This window comes from Haliotis asinina, chromosome 11 (genome assembly GCF_037392515.1).
Source record: "Haliotis asinina isolate JCU_RB_2024 chromosome 11, JCU_Hal_asi_v2, whole genome shotgun sequence".
NCBI classification, from domain to species: Eukaryota; Metazoa; Mollusca; class Gastropoda; order Lepetellida; family Haliotidae; genus Haliotis; species Haliotis asinina.
Window position 1 is genome coordinate 36,586,007 of NC_090290.1, and position 25,890 is coordinate 36,611,896.

Genomic DNA, 25,890 nt, shown 5'->3' on the forward strand with positions numbered 1-25,890 from the left:
TGATCAACAGTTCATTAAACCTTTATCAGTCCCCACACATTCTCCATAAATGTAGCATTGATGAGAGCTACGTTAAACACCAGACGAAAGACTCCACCATAACCAAAGGCGGATACAGCTTTTTGAGAAAGGGGGCTGGGAGTGAGAGTGCACACTCTTCAGAAACGGGGCTGGGAGTGAGGGTGCACACGCTTCAGGAAGGGGGCTGCACACTTCATTTCAGTCTCAATGGTTTATATACCTTTTAATGAATGTAATTTATGTACCACAATTGAGGAGAGACTACGATAAAATACCAGCCTGTGTGTCTCTTAATCTGTATCTCTCTCATTCTGTCTTTGTCATAGAGATTGACCACTCAGTCCGAATTACTCCATTCTTACATCGATTATCGGTTTCCAGCAACCAGTTAAATCGCTGAATCCCTATGGGATTGATGTAACGCGCGAAGCAATACAAGCACGTTCCTGGTTTCGAATCGTCTATTTTATACCTTTGCTCACTGTACAAATTATTACTTTGTAAATGATAATGCTGCATATGTTTAACTGTAAATATCCAAGTTTTGCACCTGGTACAATCACTATTATAATGATTAACATATATAAAACTTCAATGCAGAAAAACAACCAATCTTCATTATCGAAATCACCTTCCATTTCGCGAAAACAGATGCAAACTCCACAAGAAAGGACCACATCAGACGAAATGTTTGTGGCATATACAAGGTTGTACAATGGAGTTTGTCTTTGGCAGAGATTTGTATTTTAAGAAATTCGTCAATTGAAATGTTTCAGTACGGACAGAATACATACATTCTCTTTGAAAATCAGGCTAATCTGTACGACATCCGTGCATACTGGCCTAGCTTTACAACCCGAAAGCAATACCACACATTGCGCCTGATTCCTGTTAGGATAGGTGCCGACATATTTCTGGACATGTTTAAACTCCATTGCACCTATCTATCCAGCTATATCAGAGTCTCGTGATTCACTGTCAAATAGGGCCATCATTCGTTGCTTAAAAAGCTAGTGTATAGTACCAAATCGGTAGCGTTTGTCACAAACACATGCAGCGGCAAGTCAATTGTTCGGGATTGACAGTAACATATATTACAGGTCACAAGCCTTATATTAGGCATACCCGTAACTTTGGAATCCCTAAAGTTATTAGGTGACTTTTACATTACCTACGCCTTCACAATACACTTAAACGATCGAGTTCACATGCTATTAATGTGTTCGTACGAAAGGAATGTCCAATAGTTTAAGCTAACTATTGTCTAGTATGCTTCCTCTGGCGTGCAATGATATAGTTCTCAGTTGGGCGTATGTTCACAACACTTGTTCCAGCGTAGTTCACTTTGCCAGTGCTGAAGAAAGACAGGGATTGGAGCAGGCTGGCGAAGATGACAGTAGCCTCCTTTACAGCCATCTTGTAACCGGGGCATTTTCGAGCCCCTGAAATGTATGGAAAGGAACCAAGTAAATAAAGAATTGTGGAAAGTATTATAAATATGATTTATGTCCGGTACAACGTTTGAATGGTGTTGATCAATGAAAGCTCCATCCTGTTCATTGTAATATCTGCACTGTGATTGGTTGAATTGGTCACGTGTTGTTGCAAGTGTTCTTCAATCAATATGCAGTAAGCCACGCCAGCGGACTACTTTCACAACTAGTGACTGACTATTGGGGAATTCCCTTTCTCCTCACCTGTATCACCGAGAGATCTTACAGCAAGATAACGCCCGATCCCATACGGTACGTGAGACAATGATTCACTGGGTTCTTCCTCATATGAGATATGCTAGTTTTAATAAACACAGGATATATCCTGATTATTTACCTATGTGTTTCTACTACTCCCACGAAGTAACAAATAAACGAGACATTCCTACCGGGATACATACAGAATATTACTCGGTAGTGAGGTACTTTGTAAATAACTGACGAGCGCACAGCCAATCACCGCCACTTATGTGCCAGACACGATAAGTGCCCTTTTAGTAGTGGAGCAATTGTGATAAAATGAGATGCCTTGTTACAACTGATTCTGAAACCCCAGAATGCCATTCGTGGTATTTATGGTATTTTTCGTTTAAGGTATCAGCTGCTCCATTACAGGCCGATCAGCATCACTCTCGCATACTCAAACAACATCCATCTCGCATACTGAAACAGCATCCATCTCGCATACTCAAACAACATCCATCTTGCATATTGAAACAACATCCATCTCGCATACTCAAACAACATCCATCTCGCATACTCAAACAACATCCATCTCGCATACTGAAACATCATCCATCTCGCATACTCAAACAACATCCATCTCGCATACTGAAACAGCATCCATCTCGCATACTGAAACAACATCCATCTCGCACAGTGAACCAACATCCATCTCGCATATTGAAACTACATCCATCTCGCATATTGAAACTACATCCATCTCGCATATTGAAACTACATCCATCTCGCATATTGAAACAGCATAACTCTCGCATATTGAACCAACATCCATCTCGCATATTGAAACTACATCCATCTCGCATATTGAAACAACATCCATCTCGCATACTGAAACAACATCCATCTCGCATACTGAAACAACATCCATCACGCATATTGAAACAACATCCATCCATCTCGCATATTGAAACAACATCCATCTCGCATATTGAAACAGCATTCATCTCGCATGTTGAAACAACATCAATCTCGCATACTGAAACAGCATCCATCTCGCATACTGAAACAACATCCATCTCGCATAACGAAACTACATCCATCTCGCATATTGAAACAGCATAACTCTCGCATATTGAAACAGCATCCATCTCACATGTTGAAACAACATCCATCTCGCATGTTGAAACAGCATAGCTCTCGCATATTGAAACATCCATCTCGCATATTAAAACAACATCCATCTCGCATATTGAAACTACATCCATCTCGCATATTGAAACTACATCCATCTCGCATATTGAAACTACATCCATCTCGCATATTGAAACAACATCCATCTCGCATATTGAAACAGCATCCATCTCGCATACTGAAACAACATCCATCTCGCATATTGAAACAACATCCATCCATCTCGCATATTGAAACAACATCCATCTCGCATATTGAAACAGCATTCATCTCGCATGTTGAAACAACATCAATCTCGCATACTGAAACAGCATCCATCTCGCATACTGAAACAACATCCATCTCGCATAACGAAACTACATCCATCTCGCATATTGAAACAGCATAACTCTCGCATATTGAAACAGCATCCATCTCACATGTTGAAACAACATCCATCTCGCATGTTGAAACAGCATAGCTCTCGCATATTGAAACATCCATCTCGCATATTGAAACAGCATCCATCTCGCATATTGAAACAACATCCATCTCACATGTTGAAACAACATCCATCTCGCATATTGAAACAGCATAACTCTCGCACATTGAAACAACATTCATCTCGCATGTTGAAACAACATCCATCTCGCATATTGAAACAACATCCATCTCGCATATTGAAACAACATCCATCTCGCTGATACCTACCTATGCTGAAAGGCATGAAGGCTTGAGGCATCTTGATTGTTGAATGCTGATCATCAAGAAAACGTGTCGGGTCGAAGAGCTGCGCATTCTCCCAGTAAGCATCGTCAGTGTTTGCGGAACTCAGACTGGAAAACAGGATTGTTCCTTTTGGAATGTGGAAGCCAAGGATTTCCATGTCGTCCACGGCACAGTGGGGAAGGGAGACAGGAACTGGAGAGTCAACAGAGAATATACTGCAAATACACGATGTGAACATGAGTACGTAACAGATGTTATATCTGGGACTACGGTTTCTCAGTCAAGTACGGGGTCCCTATCCGTGAAACGTTCGTATGTCTACAACATTCGTAAGTTTGGGATAAACTATTGCGTTACGACAGGCCGTAGTGTTACTAGCGCTTTGTGGGTCGGAGATTCGAACCTTCACCCTCTGTCCATTTCTGGCGTCCCTGTCGTGATATTGCTAGATTATTGCTAAAAGCGGCATAAAACGACAACTCACTCACTTTTACAGTACTTTTGGTAACCAAGAAAAAACGACCTAAAAACATAAAGCGCATCAAGGACATTCTGAGGGATCATCTGGGCAAGGATCTGTTATAATGTTTTTGCCATTTGTCTAAATACTTCCATGGTATATTATAAGTTGTGCGCTTCTCTCGCTGATGTACGTCTTTCGAGGAATAACACAGCTGCAAAGTGGAGAACATCAGATCGTAGTACCAGAGGGAAAAGCAGAGCACGTATTTGTCTTACCGCTATGTTGATTGTTTTTAAATGTCGTTTTATTTTGAAGACTGATATGCTCGCTACCTACTATATGACATGTAAATTAAATGGCGTCTGTCTCTCGACTGGATTTTCAAAAGCAGCCAAATATTTTCCGACAAGCCTGAAGTTGCTTTTAAAATAATTAATTGTGTTAAAGTTGAATGCGCAAAAGATGCAAAGTTAAACATAGTTTAAGTAAAGCAGCTGAAAGTCTGTAAAATAAATTAGTACACAGTAAACTCAAAACCAGCTAGTCGAAGAGCTTTCCAAGTCCGAGCATGGCATGCACATGCGCCAGATTATGACGTCATACGAATGTTACCAATACAGATTCTCGCAGACTTTGGCGGTTAATGTGGGTGATATTTTTCCAGTTGTTAAAGCGGCCAATGGAATTGAAGTATTTACATGAAGGTAAGATAACGAGTTTTTCATATATACACCTACCGACATTAGCGAGTCGCTGAACCTCAAACACTGTAGCACTGACATAGGGCAACTCGTCTATGTCAGAAAACTTGACTTGTCGTGACTTGCCACAGACCTACATAACAGAAACGCAACTGCGAAATACCAACATGCACATGTAGGTTTGGGTTGCTTGACACCAGCTCTTGACGTCAGCAGTTGACAACACAACAACGCTTGGTTCAGGCTCTTTAATTTAGTGCCCGCAGCTTTTCGCGGTTAAAGACAAACACTGATTACTGGTGTCTCTACTCCTACCCTACTCTTGATCTCTGTCACGTCACATCTCTCTTTCGTCCTCTCTTTTTCTGTTCATCACTGTGTCTTCCACCTTTTTAGTTACGATCACTCCCTCTCACTCTCTGCCCCCTGTCCCCCATTGCCACCCTCACTTCTCCCCTCACCCCCTCTCTCACACACCACACCTGCCTCTCTGTTCATTCCTGTCTCTTCCTCTCTGTTGCTGTCTTTGTCAGGCTCTCGTCCTCGTCCTTCCTCAGGCTATTCCTCTCTGTACCTCACCCCCAGCCCCTCCCTAGACACGCCCATCCGTTCCCCTAAGCACATACACAAGGCCCCATCCTTCGCTTAGATAACAATCCCATGTTGAAATAAAGAGACCCATGGTATACACCACGGACAAAGCTATTAATACAATTCTTCCTCCCATGACATTCACCTTATCTATCTCCTGCTGGCATCTTGCCTGCACATCCGGGTGCTCCAGCATATAGAGTAGCGCCCAGTCGACCGTCAGCGCTACAGAAGGAGCGCCGCCTATAATGCACTCCTCCAGACAAACAGCAACGTCACCATCTGTCAAACAATAACAATACAACAATCATGCAGCCTTTTCCTATCCGTATATCATGTCATTTGTGTTCACACACATCGGGTAAGGTCAATGACTTCAAGATGAACAGCAAGCAAATTTACGGAATGGTGCATGTATAAAACCACATTAGGCCGTATGAAACAAGCATGGGGCCGAAATGCCTAGAAAACCGAATACCTGGATGGATGGGTGAATGGAGAGATTAATGCATGGATGGGTGGATGGATATGCGTTCTCAGATTAACAATCGTAATTAATCGCAAATCATGCAGTGAAAATCACAATGCATTACTTATTCGAGAAACAATATGTCGGTCGGTGTGTTTCAAATGGAATCGGATCGGCAATTCGTATTTACATGTGTGAAGGATACAATGTAAATGACACTACCAATCAGAATCTCATTTTGTTTCATGTACGAATTGAGTGTTGAGCGCATGTTACCTGAATATGACGGTACATCTGGGTTCTGTCTCTGGTCTTTAATGAAGACATCGATCACTGATCCTGCTTGGCCTTCGCCGAAGTTTTCTTTCCTGGCCCTGATTTCAGACAGCATCAGTGTCTGAAGTCCAGTGTAGGCTCCAGTTAATGTCTTGTAAGACTGAAATATGACAGGATCAACATAGAAAACATGCCTGCATTATCTGGCGTAAATATGTTCCTGATGATAGAACATTTTGATAAGTTGAGTATTTCATATGACTTGAATGCCTTTTTCACTCCCAGCCCAGGGTCTTCAGCAAGCCATGCTTGCCACAAAAGGCTGGATCTGTTACTGTTCAATAGAGATCGGGAGACCCATGAAGGTCCTAATAGGCCTTCAGCAAGCCATGCTTGCCATAAAAGGCTGGATCTGTTACTGTTCAATAGAGATCGGGAGACCCATGAAGGTCCTAATAGGCCTTCAGCAAGCCATGCTTGCCATAAAAGGCTGGATCTGTTACTGTTCAATAGAGATCGGGAGACCCATGAAGGTCCTAATAGGCCTTCAGCAAGCCATGCTTGCCATAAAAGGCGACTACACTTGTCGTAAGAGGTGAATAATGGGATCGGGTGGTCAGGCTTGCTGTCTTTGTTGACACATGTCATTGGTTCCCAGTTGCGCAGATCGATGCTCATGCCGTAGATCACTGGATTGTCTGGTCCAGACTCGATTATTTACAGACCACTGCAATATAGCTGGAATACTGCTGAGTGCAACTTAAAACTAAACTCACTCACTATCAATTACTTGCTTTTGTTAACGTTAATGTGATGTTTGTCACAGTACAATATGTATATATACCTCTCATCAGTTAGCAGTAGTCACTTTTGGCCGTGTAACAATTTAGAACGAAATGCAATAAACAAAATCCATGAAGACTGGTGCTTCCTTACTGACTCACCAACTTATGGGGTGCCAATAAAACAATTAGTTCAATATCTTTCCTCACGACGTCTCACTATATCTATTATGGTCTCTCCATCCCATCATTACTCCCATCCCTGTTGTGCTCTCTCTCCTTGCTTGCCGACCCTTCCCGTCCTCCACATGTGTTACTGACACTCTGGTCCTAGACTAACGCTTAGTCCAAGAATATATATAATTGATAATAACAAAGAAACCCATTTACATTGAAAAGCAGCACCAGATGGGAGATTCCTGAACCTGATGAAGTTTCTGCTTAGTTTGGTTTGAAATCTTGATAGTAACAAACAGACCCAGTTTAAGTGAAAAGGAGATGCCTGAACCTGAGGAAATCTCGACTTGCTTCATTTAGGGTTCCAGCATTGCAGAGAGGGCTTGGCAGCAGGGAAAATAATGTGTTTCAGGGATTAAGACACAGACTACTCTTGTGCCAGCACACTACTCTAGCTCTCGCTCGCATCCCGCTCTACACTCTCAGTCAACATATCAGCTGCAACCGCTTAAACCTGGCTTTGTCAGTACACCTGACTCTTCCTAATACATTAACCTGCGACGCGTAACGACCTTAACGGGATTACGGTCACTAAGTGTTTTCACCTCGAATAACCATCCAGAGCAAGATGAAATGATACAGTTACTAGACACCTGACACCTCATTTGTTTGGATCCCCTTAATCTGGAACCCCAACTGAACGGGTTTCTCTGAGTGAGACGCTGACATGCATACCCAAACATACCTCCCCAACCATGGTCGTTACTAGAGCCTGTAAGTCTCGCGAGGCTCTAAACAGGCTCCGTCTCTCTCCAACGCGAGACTTGGTTCAGCTTACTTCCGGTACCTCCAGTGACAAGCGCATGCAGAGACCATAAAACAAACTTGTTCAAGAACCATTTCCGGATGTAAGTTAGTTGTATGAGCACCCAATATGAACTACCTAGACCTGACCAAATGTATAACCATTGGCTATCACAGCTGCTGACAGTCGTTTTAGCTGGCTATTTTGGGGATGGTCAGATGTGTTACTGTTGCAAGGATTATAGGTTCCTTACTGTCATCTAACAACCATGACACCTTTCGAAAAGGTGTGGAACGTTGTTTGTTACTGGAGGTGAAGTACCTTGACCTACATACGGGCCCTTTCCAGACTCTTTCAACGACGAAGCTGTTTATAAATAGTTCTACAATGTTGTATCTATAGTATTTCTCCAAGACATTTTGTGACGAAATATTTTCAAGCAGTTTCGAAATTGGACCATTAAAAGAATCCCGATGTACAAAAGAAAACTGTTCAATGTACCCGTCTAGTTATCGGTAGGTACTGCAGCCATGGAACAGTTCCCAGGGGTGAGAGAATCCCTCCTTTCTGTTCGAAATCAGCCATACACCGTAGTATTTCCCGAAGAACAATGCTGTCATGGTCACACCTGAAACCGAAATTGATCATGTAAAGTAAGTACATTTATAACACTATTTGATGGTTGGTGGCGGTGCAGACACGCAGGTGTGGTTCTCATGTAGGTCTCCATCGGTCAGTTAGTTAATGACAGACGGTGTTGTCAAGTGAAAGAATTAAATGCTACCTGCATTTGATTAATGAAAGTGGCAGTTACTGATTGTGTCACGCTTATATGTGTGGCCTGTGTCGCATCATGTTCCATGATCGGGGAGGCAGTCCGTTATAGTGGAGAAGGTCCTTCATAGACAATATGTCCATGTCTATGAAATCAGCAAAGAGGCGCTGGACACTTACCAGGATGCCGATGCTCAAACCCATCTCAGCGATATGGGGAACGAAGCTCCCACACCATAACATAGGCTTTAGGTTGTTTTGTACAACGGCACCCAGGACAAGACCGCCAGGAGATCCAGTGGCTCCTTTCACGATTTGACGGAAGCAATCTTTACTAACTTAACCTTAACTCCCATACTTTCAGGCTACACTAAAGTTACCTAAATCACTTTAGTGCTTTGTGAAAGGAGGCCCCGAAGAGGAGTATCTCTGGTGATATCTGGTGAACGCCTTGGAAACAGCCCTAGTCTCTCTCACAGTCCCCGCCACGCCCTTATTGTGATCGCTGTTGGCTTTAAGTACTACAATTAAAGACATTGCTCAAAACCATTCATCGTTCTATTATGGCGGTACACATTAGACAACATCGTAATCTACAGTACCAAAATCCAATAATTTCATTCGTTTTCACGTTTTTATCTAAGTGAATGAGTATGGTTTTACAACGCTTTTTCAATAATACGGCGGGGTCACCAGAAATGGGAATCGCACATTGTACTCATGAGGGGGAATCTAACCGGGGTCTTCAGCCTATCGAGCAAATGCTTTCACAACTTGAAACCGTCCCCTTTATCATGTATGAAAACTTTGATAAACTTCAGTGAGGGCGGTCGAAATTGCAAATATGCTCCATGTTTAGATTCGTTCTGCTACAAATGGATGAAGACCTGAGAGTGGGTACCCGACAGAATTAGAATACGGCTTTTCCAGACTAGATATGCTGCTCACGGTGCACAATCTGATCACTATTGCCCCGGATAACCATGTCGCCTGTTAGGGGCTAAAAGGTTAATAGTCTCACTACTTGCTTTACCGATTACCCATTTTCTGCTGGGTGAACAGAGGCAATTCTAAACAAACTCACTTGCCTAAGGTAAGGAAACATGTATCGCATGTGCTTCGTTGTGGAGCATGACTCATTTACGATAAAATGTTACCACCAACGTTCACACAGAATTAACAAGACCTAGAAAATCTCGTTGCTGAACTTCAACAGATTTACGACCTGAGCTGTACGCACAAGACAACATGCCACCACTTGTGTATAGTTACACAGATCAAAGTAAATAAATGCACGAAAAACACCAGCAGGATGGATAAAAAGCCATTGGCATTTGTCCCATTTACAAGCAGGTCCACCTGGAACTTCGGGACTTAAGGAGAATAAAGAGCGTTTCAACACCACAGAAGGACTGTGGACCTGATATCAAACCCAAGCATTATCCTCATTCCAGTCAACAGACTGGGAGGCACAAGAAACCTACTCTCTCATTCTCACGCCCACGCCGTATGTTTCCACTTACACGTACCTCACTACTTCCCCGCCGAGTAAGTTGCTCGCGAACAGCAATGGAGTGCTGTTATAATACCGAATCAAAGAGTGACTGAGTTTAGTTTATCGTCGCTTTTTGTCACAGTCGGGGAGAGCAGAAATGGGCTTCACACATTGTGTCCAAGTGGGGATTCGAACCTGGGTCTTCGGCATGACGGCCCATGTCTGTCGTTCCCCACGGTATTATTGCTGGAACATTGCTAAAAGCGGCATAACACTAAAATCACTCAATAACAAACTAAAGGTTAATTTAGGGTTGGGGATTTGTTTTATAGATTATGTGTATGCCCGACACCCCAGCATGTCATGTACAAAATTGCTCACAGGAATGTGAAGTTTGTATGGATAATCAGTTTCAATATTGCAATAGCCTCCGTTCAATAGTACAACAGAGTTGATCAGCCCTAAAGACTTGTCACCCCTACTGGCTACAACTTCTGAAATATCTCAAACAGAAAAATGCTGCCTCCCTTTCGTCACCCCCTTCGTACATGTGTGCAAATCAGATGACCCACTATCTCCCCAGAGCAAAATGGATGCGCCCACCCACCCCACCCCCAAGTATCATCACCCCCCTACCCACAAATTATTGATGGTCCCTAAATGCGTTCAAGTCCCTCTGCGTGCACGCCATAGTGTGCTGAGAGCTCAGCTATTTCAATTTACGTACAGCAGAGATAAATTGCTTTCGCGGCTCATTACATACACAAACCTCTCAGATATTCCAGCGTGAATATGCTGGTGCATTTAAACGAGAACTTAAAAGACAAAAAATAGCGTTCACGTTAATACATGCAAATTACGGCGCCCAGTAGGTTTATTACTAAAAGAACGAGTTCCACTACGAGTTCCACTGACATTGCTGCGACCGGAAAATGGCAGGAGGCGTTATCTGTGTTGTTGGGGATACGCAGAATAACAGCGAACCAAGGCCGCGAGCCATTCAGCATTTAGTTCCTTCAGGAGAAGCACTCACCAAAGTGGTTGCTCCGGGTTTTCCTCCTTCAGAGACCCGGCATGACAAAAATAGAAATAGAAAGCAGCGCCCAATCCCCAAACGGTAAATTTCCCATCTGAGCTTCCACACACGCACGCTCATACGCATACGCACATGCACATGCACACACACACACACACACACACACACACACACGCTTATGTTACCTAACACATAAATGCCGTTTTCTGACTGGCTAAGCGCTCTTCTGTTATTTTCATTGTACCCCATTTAAATGCGAGGTACATTGAAGTGTACCCTGTTGCCAATGGCAACTCATTCGGTACTTCGTGATAGTGCTCCTTGCGGGACAAACAGCAAGAGCAAGAACAATATGTTCTCCCATCTCCAGCCCGACCTGAATTTCCATTCCCACTTAAAATAATAAACAGCTGCCTTTCAGTTTCCCTCGCCGCTGTGAAACATATATATATACCCAGGTGAGAAATGTTCTTTCCTTGCACAGTCATAACACATACGGATCAGCTTGACCGTCCTTTGCAAAGTCATAACACATACGGATCAGCTTGACCTTCCTTTGGCAGAATTTATTAAAAGATCGTTTTCGATGCAAAGGGAACAGTGGTGCAGTCTAGTTGTAAAAACGTTTGCTCGTCACGAAGACGACAAGGTTTGATTCCCCACATGGGCACTGTGTGTGAAACCCATTCCTGATGTGCCCCGCCACGACATTGCTGGAATATTGCTGAACGTGGCGAACTGACACGAAGAAAAGATCAAAACCATAATATTGAAACTTTTAATATTTTATAGACCACGTTACCCACTTCGTCAAACAAATTTCTTTGTGTCCTATCCCCTACTGTGCTTGTAGAGGCTGTAGATGGTTTGATAAGGATGACCTGGTTTAAATGTACGTGTTTCTCCTGTTTCTCCTCATGTAAACCGACCCGTGAAGGTCCCGGGGTAGAATAGACCTTCTGCAACCCATGCTGGCCATAAAAGGCGACTATGCTTGTCGTAAGAGGCAACTAACGGGATCGGGTGGTCAGGCTCGCTGACTTGGTTGACACATGTCATCGGTTCCCAATTACGCAGATCGATGCTCATGTTGTTGATCACTGGATTGTCTGGTCCAGACTCGATTATTTACAGACCGCCGCCCTATAGCTAGAATATTGCTGAGTGCGGCGTAAAACTAAAATTCACTCACTCACTCATGTAAACCATTATACCCTCCAAATCATGCAGCCGGGAAGATCCGGGTTAAAATGATCTTCAGTCAATAAGCCATGCGTGTCGTAAGAGGGATCGGGTAGTCAGTCATGTTTGCTTACATGTCATCGTATCCCAGTTACGGAGGCCGATGCTCATGTTGTTGATCACTGGATTGTCTGGTCCAGACTCGATTATTTACAGACCGCCGCCCTATAGCTGGAATATTGCTGAGTGCGGCGTAAAACTAAAATTCACTCACTCACTCATGTAAACCATTATACCCTCCAAATCATGCAGCCGGGAAGATCCGGGTTAAAATGATCTTCAGTCAATAAGCCATGCGTGTCGTAAGAGGGATCGGGTAGTCAGTCATGTTTGCTTACATGTCATCGTATCCCAGTTACGGAGGTCGATGCTCATGTTGTTGATCACTGGACTGTCTGGTCCAGACTCGATTATTTACAGACCCCGCTATATAGCTCGAATATTGTTGAGCGTGTCGCAAAACTAAACTCGCTCACTCATTCACTCACTCACCATGATTGTAAAATACCCTAGAGTGGACATCGTACCTTTGTCCTGTCAGAGCGGCGTATCGGCATGTTGTCACGGTGATGTAGAGGCTGTCTCGTGGCTGGAAAGGGGTTTCGTTTTTCTCCACAAATTCCTCAATAAGGAATTTGGTCTCCTGCAACACTATGTCTTGATATGCCGATGTCTTCAAAACATCAGCGATTCCTTGCTTCAGTGTTGCACGAGCCTTGGTCCAGTTTGGCCCATTTCCAAAGAACAGCCCTGGATGAGAGGGAATTAATACTCTGCTGATCATGTCTATAAAAGACTAAATCAAAATTCCAATATAACTTTGTTGCTTTACGCTGCTCTCAGCAATATTCCATCTATATGACGGTGGAATATATGAGTGCCTGTGTTATTCGTATTTATTACCATTTCAGAACTGTGAACGACGGGTTCATCTAGTTGTATATGGGTACCTGGTGGTAGATTTACTAATATATTTGAATATACACTAATATTGTCAAGTATGTAGATGCATCCCTCAGGTGTACATCAATCGTCTGGTTGAGGCCACAGCACTATTCAAAGCAGAGTTAAACAATACTGACTCACTCACACATGATTGTGAGTGAGTTTCGTTTTGCGCCGCTTTCGGCAATATTCCAGAAATATCACAGAAATGGGCTTTACACATTGCACCCATATGGAGAATAGAACCCGGGTCCTCGGTGTGATGAACGAACGCTTCAACCACTAGGCTACCCCACTGTCCCACAACTGAGAATTTCTGTCACTGAACGGCTCCCGCCTTCGCGAGCATATAATACTCAAAACAGGCTAATGATTGTATATGTCAGTTGGACAGATAATATGACAGCAGTGTTGGCGTGATATTTGCCTTCTAGTACTCAGATCGCGTTAAAATAGGAGGCCATATGTCATCATGTAATTACACATAAAAACGTCACTTGGATGCAGTATAACATGTATCTAACTACAAGTATGTGCAGTTTGAATGTCACCAAGTACTATGGCTATTTTCTATCTTAACTGCCTTGTTCACTAACAGGACAGCTACGCATGCACACACGCATGAACACTCTGTCAGTTATTGTTTGTTGTTTGACGCAAGACTGAGCAATATTACAACCACATCACAGTGATATGTACATGATGTAGATTTTGCTCAGACAATCTAGTGATTGACATCATAAGCATTGTTCTATGCAATTGTGATATTGCTCTATGCAATTTTGATACGATGACATAGATCAAGTCTATGATCTACAGCCAGCCTGACTATTAGGGCCCGCCACTCGCTCTTTACGACAAGCATGAGTCGCTGACGGTCAGGTCTTACACGGAGCTTTTTTTGGTCGCACCTATGATACTTTCACTGGAATAGAACTCGAACCTTACATCGACGACGTGATGTGACGTAACCACTGGGCTACCATTTCGCCTTACCAAATTTTCAGAACCGGGCAGTATTCTAATATACCAGCTTCTCTTTCCACATGCGATGAGGTAGCTTAGTGGCTAAAGCGTTGGCTTGTCAGAGTTGGCTAAAGCGTTGGCTCAAAGGTCAGTTCCCCACATGGGTGCATGTTAAGCCCATTTATGGGGTCCCCCGAAGTGACATTGCTGGAACATTTCAAAAGTGGCTTAATACAAACCTCATTCACTCGCCATCACTAACCTACCTTTACCGTGTTGTTTTACAGCGTTTACCCCCGGGAGGAAGTCGGGCCTGGCAGCAGTGTTGTGCTGCTGGGTTATGAAAGCTTCGTGGATCGCGTCATATCCAGACACCAGAATCACGGGGTATCTTCCAAAATATATTCTGGCCACCGAGCCGTACTTTCTGCGAATAAATTGAAAATAATCCTGCACCCTCTTTGCCCCAAACAGTGCCATCTGGGGGTAAGATCCCAGAAGAGGCCAGCGGAACGGCCCCGGGGGAGATTTACCCCTCCCTCCGGACTGGCCAAACAGACGTGCATAACACAGGAGCAGTATCACCACCAGTATTCCTCCGTAAATGAATGTGTACATGTTTGAGTCAAGCTATGGCGTTACCCCCTCCGTTCTTCTCAAGGTAGAGAGAATGAGATCTCTCAGCGATTCCTCATTCACTATCAATGTTCGGGGCTCATAGCCAGTGAGGCGAACATGGGTTACCATGACATCCAGTGCACCTGTTTATGTTCCAGTGTGTTGTTGCAGTCTGGGCTCAGTGCAACATGGAACACGCTGCACAAGTACAGGTATAGTTTAAAGAGCTTGTTCCAGTCTCGGACGGCTATATTCCTGGTCCATGACACAGGTGGAGATGTTATTCAGAGGAGCCCCAACCGTGTAGACTAAACACTAAAATGACACGCAAGAGTTGAGCTGATATTGCGCCGACAGTACAATGAGCTCAAGCATATCCCTTCAACACGCATACAACGCCAGGCTGGGTCGTGTGGGAGGATAAGACGGGCTGTTGCTGTTCGAGTTATTTCTGGAGGTGAGTGAGTTTAGTTTTACGCCGCACTCAGCAATATTCCAGCTTTATGGCCGCGTCTAAATAATCCAGTTTATGCCAGACAATCCAGTGATCACTAGCATGAACATCTTTCTATGCAACTGAGATGCGATGACTACTGTCAACCAAGTCAGCGAGCCTATGCTGGGAGCGGTTATTTTTTTGTTTGCGTCCTTTGATGCTTTAAGGCGTTTTCCGTTTTGTTGTTTCTGTTTGTTAATGTATTATTGCTTTGTTGTTTCGTCAATGTTTTTTTATCGGGGCTGTTTTCTACAGATGCTTTTTTATGTTTTATCTTGTCTGTTGTTGCTTTGGTTTGATTTTGTGGTTTTGTTCTAGTTATTAGAGGGAAGTTTCAGAGGCAGACAGTCAGCCATTTGAATGTAAGCTAAACACCTCATCATGTCTTGAAGGTAAAGTACGAACCCGTGAAGATCCAGGATAGAACTGATCTTCAGTAACCCATGCTTGTCGTAGGATGCGACTAACGGGATAGGGTGGTCAGGCTCGCTGACTTGGTTGACACAAGTCAACGTATCTCAATCCCGAAGATCGATGCTCATGTTGTTGATCATTGAGTTGTCTGGTCCAGCCCCTATCATTTATAGACCCTCGTCATACAGCTGGAACATTGCCGAGTGCGGTATAAGACTAAACTCACCGAATGTGCGATATTCCAAGTGAATGCACTTAATCTGGTGATAGTTTTAGGGTAAATGTAAAGATGAAAAGTGTATGGACGTAATGCCAACACTTATTAAGCCAGTAATACCGGATACAGAATCGCAATGCGATGCACGCACACACGTGCGTGCCCAACACGCACACTCTATACAATCCAAACAAGCACTTTGAATATCACCCAGTGTAGCTGCAGGAGCTGCACTCGTCTCAATTTCTTCACTAAGGTCAGGAAATAACCCTTCCTCGCAAAGGAAAACAAACGTTTACTAAAAAAAACGATTGACACCAGCACACAACTCAAGTGGCTCTGAAGGGAAAGACTGATATGACTTGTTGCTTCCCTCTTGAGGTGATGATCTATTGATGTGTATAGATGTGTAAATGTGCGGCCATGAATGATGTAAACAAGACGTAAACAGGATCGTTAACATGGCGTGAAAACTAAGGGGCCACTGTCTTAAGGGCCACGCCAGGAATATATCAAAACAACGTCCTTCATTCAAAGGACTAACCGCTAATAAGTTTTTTCTCATTATTGGCTAACTAACTTGCTTGTGTTAATAATCTCGAACATGTGTGTTATCTTGGGTGATTAATGAAACTACACACCAATGAGAGAAACCTGAAACGATATCTCACTTTTTTGCATATTTAACTGTTAAAAGACACAAGACATGGAACAGGATTCTTTATTAGCTACAGATGAATGGCATATCGTCCCTTCATGTGGATAATAATGGATACATTCCTTTAACAAGGTAATAGGTTGTCACTGTTTTTGTAACAGTCGTCTGTCTTTATTTTCATATTGCATTTTGTTTTTATTCATTTCTTGTAGCATTCGACAGAACATTTTGTTTTCGAGGTGAAGTGAAATAAGACAGACAACATACACGCGGCTGCACTTAGGGCGTGTGTGTGAATTATGATTCACTTTGACAAACATTAAATTGTCTAGACATTTCAGTCATGTTATAAATCCTCTATATGTATAAGCACATCATGTGCCCTCTTTATGAAATGCATGTACATATGATAATAAACTACATAGGACTATAACATAATTTTTAACCAGTGGCAGATGATTAAACTTCATAATGATGAAGATGGAAATATTATCGAGTAAAAACAATTCCGTCTTTGTTGATCAGTTTATACTTATATTTTCAATAGTGCAGGGGGTGGCGCAGCAGGTCACGAAACAGTTAAAACTTCTTCACTATCATCCGGGTACTCATGGGAGATAAACAAAAACAAAAGCAACAACCAGTCAACGGGAATTGCTCTGAGTCAGAGCCCCTTTCAGTTCACATCACAGGACTATTTAAATGAAGTGGAAAAAGGATTTAGATTCATCAACATGTTACCTCCCTTGTGGATTGCATGCGTTGTCTAAATGCAAATTTTCCACGTATTTTATGCAGTCGTCGCTATTATTTTTCCTCCCATGTCAGTAGGACATATAGCCATTCCTTCAAACTCAATGTCACGACGCCTTCTACAACCCCGATATGTAAAATCAGGGCAACAGGTAAAAACTAACACAATATGTAAATACTTAACGCAAAACGTGAAAAATAACGCACAAGGTAAAGTGTATCTTTAATGTAAAAGTATAACACCTAACGCAAAGTGTAAAAACAATTTCTCACTTTATATGTAAAACAATAACGCAATATGTAAAATCCAGAGTCTCTGTCTGCTCGGGACAACTTTCTGTCTCTCTGTCACCCTACCCTGGACAACTTTCTGTCTTACTGTCCCTCTGCTCTGGACCACTTTCTCTCTCAGTGTCCCACTGTTCTGGACAACCTTCTTGTCACACCTGAACTGTGCCACCTCTGTCTTTGCCCATTCCACCTGTTCTACTCTCAACTTGATCAGTTGGATTTAGACTCATATAGTGTTACCTTTCATTTTCAAAGTAGCCAAGATATATCACTGGACTCTGTCCGGGTAAAATCTATTTGGGTTGAACTTTGAGTGAATGGGTTGATAAGGTTAAATATCCTTTCATTAATTATTCAGCTATCGATGCGTTAAGTACACTGAGATGTTTAGATAAACGATAGAATAACTGGTTCTCTTTATACTAATGTTTGATACAGCGTCAATTTATCACATGAATATCACAACACAGCGAATGGCAATCTATGTGATTAAATGGTGATTTATGAATATTATTTATAGGTGTTGTTTGTGATTGTCAGTTCTTTGCAGGTATCAATGATCGCGAAAGGTTTACTTAAAAACTCCCACGTGTTGTTTTGCGTGAAATCAATTTATTTTTTTCATCAGTTACTGTTAGTATGTGTCAAGCACTCACAATCACACTTGCAGGAATACCGATGCTTGCACGAACACTGCAATATCGTGTCCGATAACTGAGGTAAACCAGCTTCAGTTCAAGTGACAATCTTCAGAATATCACGTGTCCTCGTCGTGTAAAATCCACGGTTCAGGAAGTATTGGGAGTTACGTTCCCTTATTTGGTACGTAGACCATCAGGGCTTTTTCCAAGTCCAGTTTTTCTTCTCCGACGTTTTGACTGTTAGCCTGCAGCTCCTGGAGTTGAATCTCGCTGAGGGGATGGCCAGCACTGGCCATTACTGCCGGAAACTCCTTGTACGTCACGCCACCAGCCGTTTTGACGTTGTAGACGTTGAATGCACGTCTAATCTTAGCAGCGCTGTAATATAATGTGTGGTTATAATTAACAGGAGCATCATCGGTAACCCAGGGTATAATATGATACAAGTCAATATATCACTATGTCTATTTTTCCCATCGGGAATGTAGCACAAAATATCATGAAGCCGAAATGTGAAACAAATGTTTAAAAAAGCATTATGAACTTCTTTTACATTGTTTTCTTTTCATGTTTTTTATTTTTTATTTTATTTTTGGGCCATTATATGCCATCGAGCTGATAAAACATAACGAAAGTGAAAAGAAAGTAGAAAACGAGAAAATAGCAAATTATACCTTTCATATATTCCGCTGCACACTGACAAACACAGTAGTGTCGAGGTTGGAGTGAGTGAGTGACGATGGTTTTACACCGCATTTAGCAATATTCCAGCATTATCACGACGGGGAACATCCGAAATAAGTTAGTGGTTAAAGCGTTCGCTTGTGCCATTTTTTTCTTATTTTATTTATTTGGGTTCTTTTATTTATTTATTTGTGTTTGTGCGTGACGTTATCCTTCTGGCTTTTTTTTATTAGTATGAGTTTGAGTTTGTGCCGATACCTGTGGCGTTTCAGGTCTAGCATTGAATGTCACTCGAAATGGGCCTTACATACGGTACCCATCTGTGGAATCGAACCTTGGTTTTACATCGTGGTTTGGTGTAGGCGGAAAACCTAAGGTGATGCAGATCCCAGACTTAACATTTTGGGTAGACCCACAGGTAGTGTCCTGACATAATTATCATGGTTTAAGCGAACTGATATTGGGATCTATGTACAGAGGTTCCAGGTACGCCTATGGGAGGTAACTCGACGATGGATTATAACAGTGACGAGATCTCTCATTCCTACTTACATATATTCTGACGAGTTCGGTGGAGCAAGTGCAGGAATCACTGCCAGAAATTCATCCAACGTGATTTTCCAGTTACCATCAGTATCCATATGCACAAAGGCGAGCTGGAAAAGATAACAATAATACGAATAATAGTGATTCAGGAAAAGCATGTTACATATGCGAACCTCGCCTTTGAAATATCTCGCTTTCATCCCAGGTACACTGTCGCCAGATGACCTTGGTCTCGGTGCCCTTGGTTTGGTACCTCCTGATCTCTTGGCGCAAATTACGAGTGTGCCCGGGAGCACAACCCTTTTGACAATCTGGGTAATGCAGAAGGCTGCAGTGTTGGAGAGTCTACATAGTCTCCGGAACGTTCTTGGTGGGTTCGACTAGGCAGCGTTCCCTGGGAGAAGTCCCATTCGGGGCTGCGTGTAGAAGGGGCAGTGGCCCTGAGCTGATGATAAGCCTTACCAGCCTGAATGTGCCGAACCCTGTTTGCTGAGTTTTTCATCTGAATTTGTAAAACATAATAATAATGAGAATATTTATAACGTGCCTTTCCCAGACTACATATCCTGCTCAAAACGCACAAACTGATCATTATTACCCCCGATAACCCAAGCTTCATGTCAGGCGTTGGAAGGTTCATACTCACCGGGTTTTCATCTTCTGCTGGGCGAACCGAAGCAATTTTTAACATACTCACTGACCCAACCAGAGGCCACACGTATCACACATGCATCGTTGTGAGGCAGGACTGAGGTCCTAGAAACTCCCAGAAGTCAAATTGCCAAACACTGATACCCATCCAAGATCTCTCCGCACCCCACGTAGTTTAACCTGATTTTTGACGTGAGCTCTACACACAGGACCACACACACCACGTGCACCACACAAAGAAGTCAAGGTCAAATACACATGTTCAGAAATCGCAATTGCTTTTAGGCTCTGTTTTCTTATATATGTGACATACAAGTCATCTCTGTGTTTACGTGAGATTGATTACAGAATTTATTAACATTATCAATAAAAAGAATGAACAGATGTGGATTTAAAAATATGCGCCACATCAAACCACGTTATGTCTGACCAATCACGGCCTCTCACCAGATGCGGGAAAGTGACATTCAGAATGTGTTTTCTAAACATGCAACCTCTAAACGGCAATGCGGGATATTCTGAACGACAGCAAGGGATTGTACGACCCATTCCGTCCGAATCATCGTCCATTTTCAGTGGATACACATTTTAACAGAAGAGACTTTGCATTCCTTTGCACTGGGAAGTACTACAGTATACAACCGAGGCCATTCTTAAGATTTGTTTAGGTTTCGTACTCTGTGTAGAGAACTTTGTCAAGTTATAGCGTCCTTTGGAATTGAAGTCACGACTAGTGCTGAAAAGCTGGAGAAAATTCTTTTCTGATTGGCTGATGTCAATATTATGTTAGTAATTTCATTGGTCAATCAAAGTCGTCCTAGCGTAAGCTGTAATTGTATGTCCTCAGATGTCTTCGTCGGAAACGGTAGCTACGATTTGAATTCTGGGAGAACGGCATTTTTTCAGCATAGGGATTTCCTTATATCTGCTCATTGCATGAACAGGTCAAAATAAATATCCGCACCAGCATGAGAAAATATACTAAACAGCAAAAAAACGTAGCTCTGGTTTTTTTGTTGTTGTTTTTGTTGGGGTTTTTTCGTCAAGGTTTTTATAGAAGGCATCAACAGATATCATACTTACAGCAATGTCTTTTCTTGGTAGTCTATGGCCACAGATGATCAACAGCTTCTCAAACTCGTCAATGGTCAGTGCACCGTCTCCATTACCATATTCCGTGTCCACCTTCAGGAACAGGTCGATGTACACCTTCTTTTCTTCCTCTGGCAGTTTATTTCTCCCGACCAGAGGGCTGGGTGCGTTACTCGTGACGACCTGTGTTTGGTGGTGTACGCCGACCGTTCCAGGTATGGAGGTCGGTGCCTGCCCGGGGGAGGGGTCAAGGGCGAGGGGTAGAGAGTCCCTAGTGGTCATATTCTGGAATAGGAGACAATCGAATTTACGAACAAGAAAGAGGCCTTAAACGTGTTAATAGAAACTGATTTATGAAGACTCTTCTTTTTGATGATGGTGAAACAGTCTCGTTTGTGGGGACTGGTTTCTGCCTAGAGCTAGTTTAGGGGAATTGGCTTCGGGTCGCCACGCCTTCAAGAACAGAGGTGTTCTCAGGAAAAGCAGATATCTTTGTTAGGTCAACGAACACACATTTAATCAATAGGTATTTTAGACAAATAATTCAGACAAATAAATATATCAGTGGAGAAACTATTCAACTGAAAGTGCAAACAATATGAAAAGGCATCTTTGATGGGCGTTTTCGAAGTTGAGTTGATGAAGAATGGTGACAATTTTATTGATGTAGAACTTCTTTATTCTGTGAAAGGCGACGTTCTAATGTCGTCATGCAAGACGTAGTGATATATGAGAGTGAGTGAGTGAGGTTATTTTTCCAGCTATATGGCGGCGGTCTGTAAATAATCGAGTCTGGACCGGACAATCCAGTGACCATCCAGTGATGAGGATCGATCTGTGCAATTGGGAACCGATGACATGTGTCAACCAAGCCAGCGAGCCTGACCACCCGAAGCCGTTAGTCGCCTCTTATGACAAGCACACTCGCCTTTTCTGGCAAGCATGGGTTGCAGAAGGCCTATTCTACCCCGGGACCTTCACGGGTCTGATATATGAGAAACAAGTGAAGAGAACATATACATGAGCCGGTATTATTCATCCCCAATCTATTGTGATAAGGTACAAATATTCTGTATTTCATTCTGGTGTATCATATGCTTGACGACATTAGAATCTATGTAGAAGCCTTCACTATGCACATTGTCAATAAAGAAGTTTATATCAGAATTGCCATCATTCTTAATTCGACAACACCAAGATATACCTACAGATAATAGAAACATACTGAATTCAGAATGTTAACGCCATACTCTTTGTACAAGCACTGATTGTAAACAAACACGATTATATTTCGTTTAATGAAAGGATTTAATATTTCAATAAACCATTTTATTGCCACTCTAATGATGGTCGTTAAACCTAATGGGGTAAAAAGATTACACACACACACAGAGAGCACACCACCCCCTTTGTTACACATGCAAGGACGAAACGGGACTAATAGCGTGTCCCAGATATGTTATAATAGGTGCTCATTCAATCGGAAGATATGTGAGGGGGTGCTTGACTACGTTCGTCTGTATGTGTATTTTTACTGAGCTGTTGATGTTTTATTACAGTCATCAGCAGTATTGTACGCGATATCTGCTCTTCTACTCGTTCAACGTGACCTGATCCAGAGAATACTAATGCATTGCATGACTGTATAACAACTGGTTGGGTCTATTATTGAGAAGGGGTGCACCTTTGTCAATTGATTGTCAACATGACCGAACAGTCGAGGCAAGGTCGCCGTTTAACATATCAGGGTCGTGAAATCGTGAGCAATGTCTCAATTTTCTTTGAAGAAAAGAAACTACTGATGGATTTCCGATGTATGCATGCATCGCATGAAAGCACAGTTAACAATTGTCTTTGCTCCCCTATTTAATAAAGTTAACTCGACTCGCCGTTTGTGCCATTTGACCCCCCGAGTCATGCATATATGAAGTAAAGCTGTAATGCACAGATATGTTTCTATATCTGAAAAATCCCCTGGTTTCAGTTTCGATAATAAAGAGATAACTCAAACGATACTGAACAAAATATGTGTTTATATTGTCGAGTTTCATAGCCAACTAACACCTGGAGAGCGTGATCTAAGTCTGGAGGAGTTACGTCCCTTGTATGTGATGTGTCGCTATGTTATGTATCAATATATGGTTAAGTGGGAACTTTTACTCTGATACGATCCTTCCTTACGTGAAGATAACCACTTTGCGCCGCACTCAACAATATTCCATCTATGTGGTGGAGGTCTGTAAATAATCACGTCTGGACCATGCGATCCTGTGATAAACAGCATAGATGTACGGCGTTAGTCGCCTTTTACGACAAGCATGGGTTACTGCAGATCAGTTCTAACCCGGATGTTCACAGGTCAAACCGACTAAAGTACGTTAGAGGCCTCAGCTGTGGTCGTCTGCTCTTGACTACTCTGACTGCAGTGACTTGTGGCGATCTGTCGATCAGTTCCAAAAGATATAACTTCCTTGCACAGTATACAGTTATACCAACTCAAAAGTGCATGACTAGACTAAACTATCCAGTGATCAACGGCATGAACATCGGCCTACATAAGTGGGATACGATGACTCAACCCCAATATATACTTACGATTATATACTAGACAAAAATAGTTTGGGATATTATATATTTTGAAACCAAAAACAGTGATATATTTATTTATTGACACCCGGATAACATACCAATCATCAAAATACCAATATTAATGACTTATCTTGTCCAGTATAGTTAAACTGTAGACATTTAAATACTCGATACTATTATCATACTCTACTCAAGAAGGGAAATGCGGGTCCTTTGAACATAATGTAGTCAAAAAGGTGGACGAAATACCTGAATATTTGTATACTCACAACTAACGCATGCACATACCCAACATAGCCTAGTGGGTAAAGCGTTGACAACCCGAACACCCGGGTTCGATTCCCCAGAGGTATACAATGTGTGAAGCCAAATTCAAGTATCCCCTGAAATTGCTGAGTGAGTTATTGAGTCTAGTTTTAAGCCGGTTTTTTTCTGCAATTTTCGGCAATATGATGGCGAGAGAAGCAGACATGGGCTTCTGACACTGTACCCATGTGAGGAATCGAACCCGGGTCTGCGGAGTGACTAGTGAACGCTTTAACCACGAGGCCACCCCACGGCCTGATATTGCAAGAATATTACAAAGGTGGTTAAACATCAGCAACAACACATTAATCATCAGCAACAACACATTAAACATCAGCAACAACACATTAATCATCAGCAACAACACATTAATCATCAGCAACAACACATTAATCATCAGCAACAACACATTAAACATCAGCAACAACACATTAAACATCAGCAACAACACATTAATCATCAGCAACAACACATTAAACGTCAGCAACAACAACTGATGCCAAATAAATGACAATATTGCCTAGTAAAACTATATTAAACTCGATGAGATGGGGGTTGAACTGATCTGAAATATCCACAATAGACTAATGTCTGACAGTTTCATTAAAACACAACATGACAGTCTGTCTTTAACGTTGTATACATGGGGTGACATTTGGTGACATTTTTAATTCTACCCTACTAATATTACATGTTACATCAACAAATACACAAGATTACAAATAACATCTACAAAAACACGAAAATGAATTGTATATGAATTATATTCATAAATGAATATATGACAAATATGGTAGAATTTTAAACTTTATTGCAAATGGTTTAAACATATTTGTATCTCAGAGAATCGGTAAAGATATGACCTGGATCGGTAATAAGGCAAAACGTGTACATATCAATACCTCTCCAGGTTATGTCTTGAAATGGTTTAAGCATTGAATACTAAACTCTCACCTCAAAGATTTGGGAACAAACTGAACGCGTATTCTGCCATTGCAGCATGAGTTGTCATAAACTAAATTGTTTTATAACCCCAGTGCCCTAGGTCCTATCTGATTACTTTTATGACCGAATTCTCTAATACACGTTATACAGACAGAACAGAACAAAAACTCAAACCTTGGCGTTGTAATCTGCGGCTCCAACCTTGTCTATGTATGGTGCGTCTCGTGAAAGATACCTACTATCCCCAACTTCTGTATGTATGTAGATATGCGTCAGCAGATATTGTGTTACGAGCAACCGCCATCACGTATTCATTGAATCTGTTGCCATTTCTAATGTGCATCCAACAGAATCAAGTCCGATCTCTAAAGCAGAAATTAGAACTGAAAACTCATATCTTCACGGCAAAGATTTGCGATGGGATAGTCTAGTGGTTATAGCGTTTGCTCGTCACCCCGAAGACCTGGCTTCGATTCCCAACATGGGTTACAATGTGTGAAGCCCATTCCTGGTGTCCCCGCTGTGAAAAGGCTAGAACATTGGTAAAAGCGGCATAAAACTATACTCACTCATTCACATTTGTGTTTAAAGTTGAATTCACACAGAAACATTGTCTAATTGTTTATAATATATATTCATCATAACATACACATTTGATAAATAGATCTTAA

General features: G+C 42.2%; 2 protein-coding genes across 2 annotated transcripts; both read right to left on the reverse strand.

Moving 5' to 3' along the window:
- Positions 1–468: 468 nt before the first annotated feature.
- On the reverse strand, positions 469–15,358 carry LOC137256313 (cytochrome P450 2F2-like). Its single transcript, XM_067794073.1, has 8 exons — positions 14,585–15,358; positions 12,935–13,157; positions 8,362–8,488; positions 6,097–6,256; positions 5,497–5,633; positions 4,797–4,893; positions 3,579–3,788; positions 469–1,463 (listed from the first exon to the last, which is right to left on the reverse strand). The coding sequence occupies exons 1-8, from the start codon at positions 14,934–14,936 to the stop codon at positions 1,279–1,281; spliced, it is 1,491 nt and encodes a 496-aa protein (XP_067650174.1). The 5' UTR covers positions 14,937–15,358; the 3' UTR covers positions 469–1,278.
- Positions 15,359–16,770: 1,412 nt separating this feature from the next.
- On the reverse strand, positions 16,771–25,482 carry LOC137255894 (calmodulin-4-like). Its single transcript, XM_067793476.1, has 4 exons — positions 25,394–25,482; positions 21,371–21,664; positions 19,643–19,746; positions 16,771–18,784 (listed from the first exon to the last, which is right to left on the reverse strand). Exons 2-4 carry the CDS (start codon positions 21,659–21,661, stop codon positions 18,571–18,573), a joined length of 609 nt encoding a protein of 202 aa, XP_067649577.1. The 5' UTR covers positions 21,662–21,664; positions 25,394–25,482; the 3' UTR covers positions 16,771–18,570.
- Between the last annotated feature and the right edge of the window lie 408 nt (positions 25,483–25,890).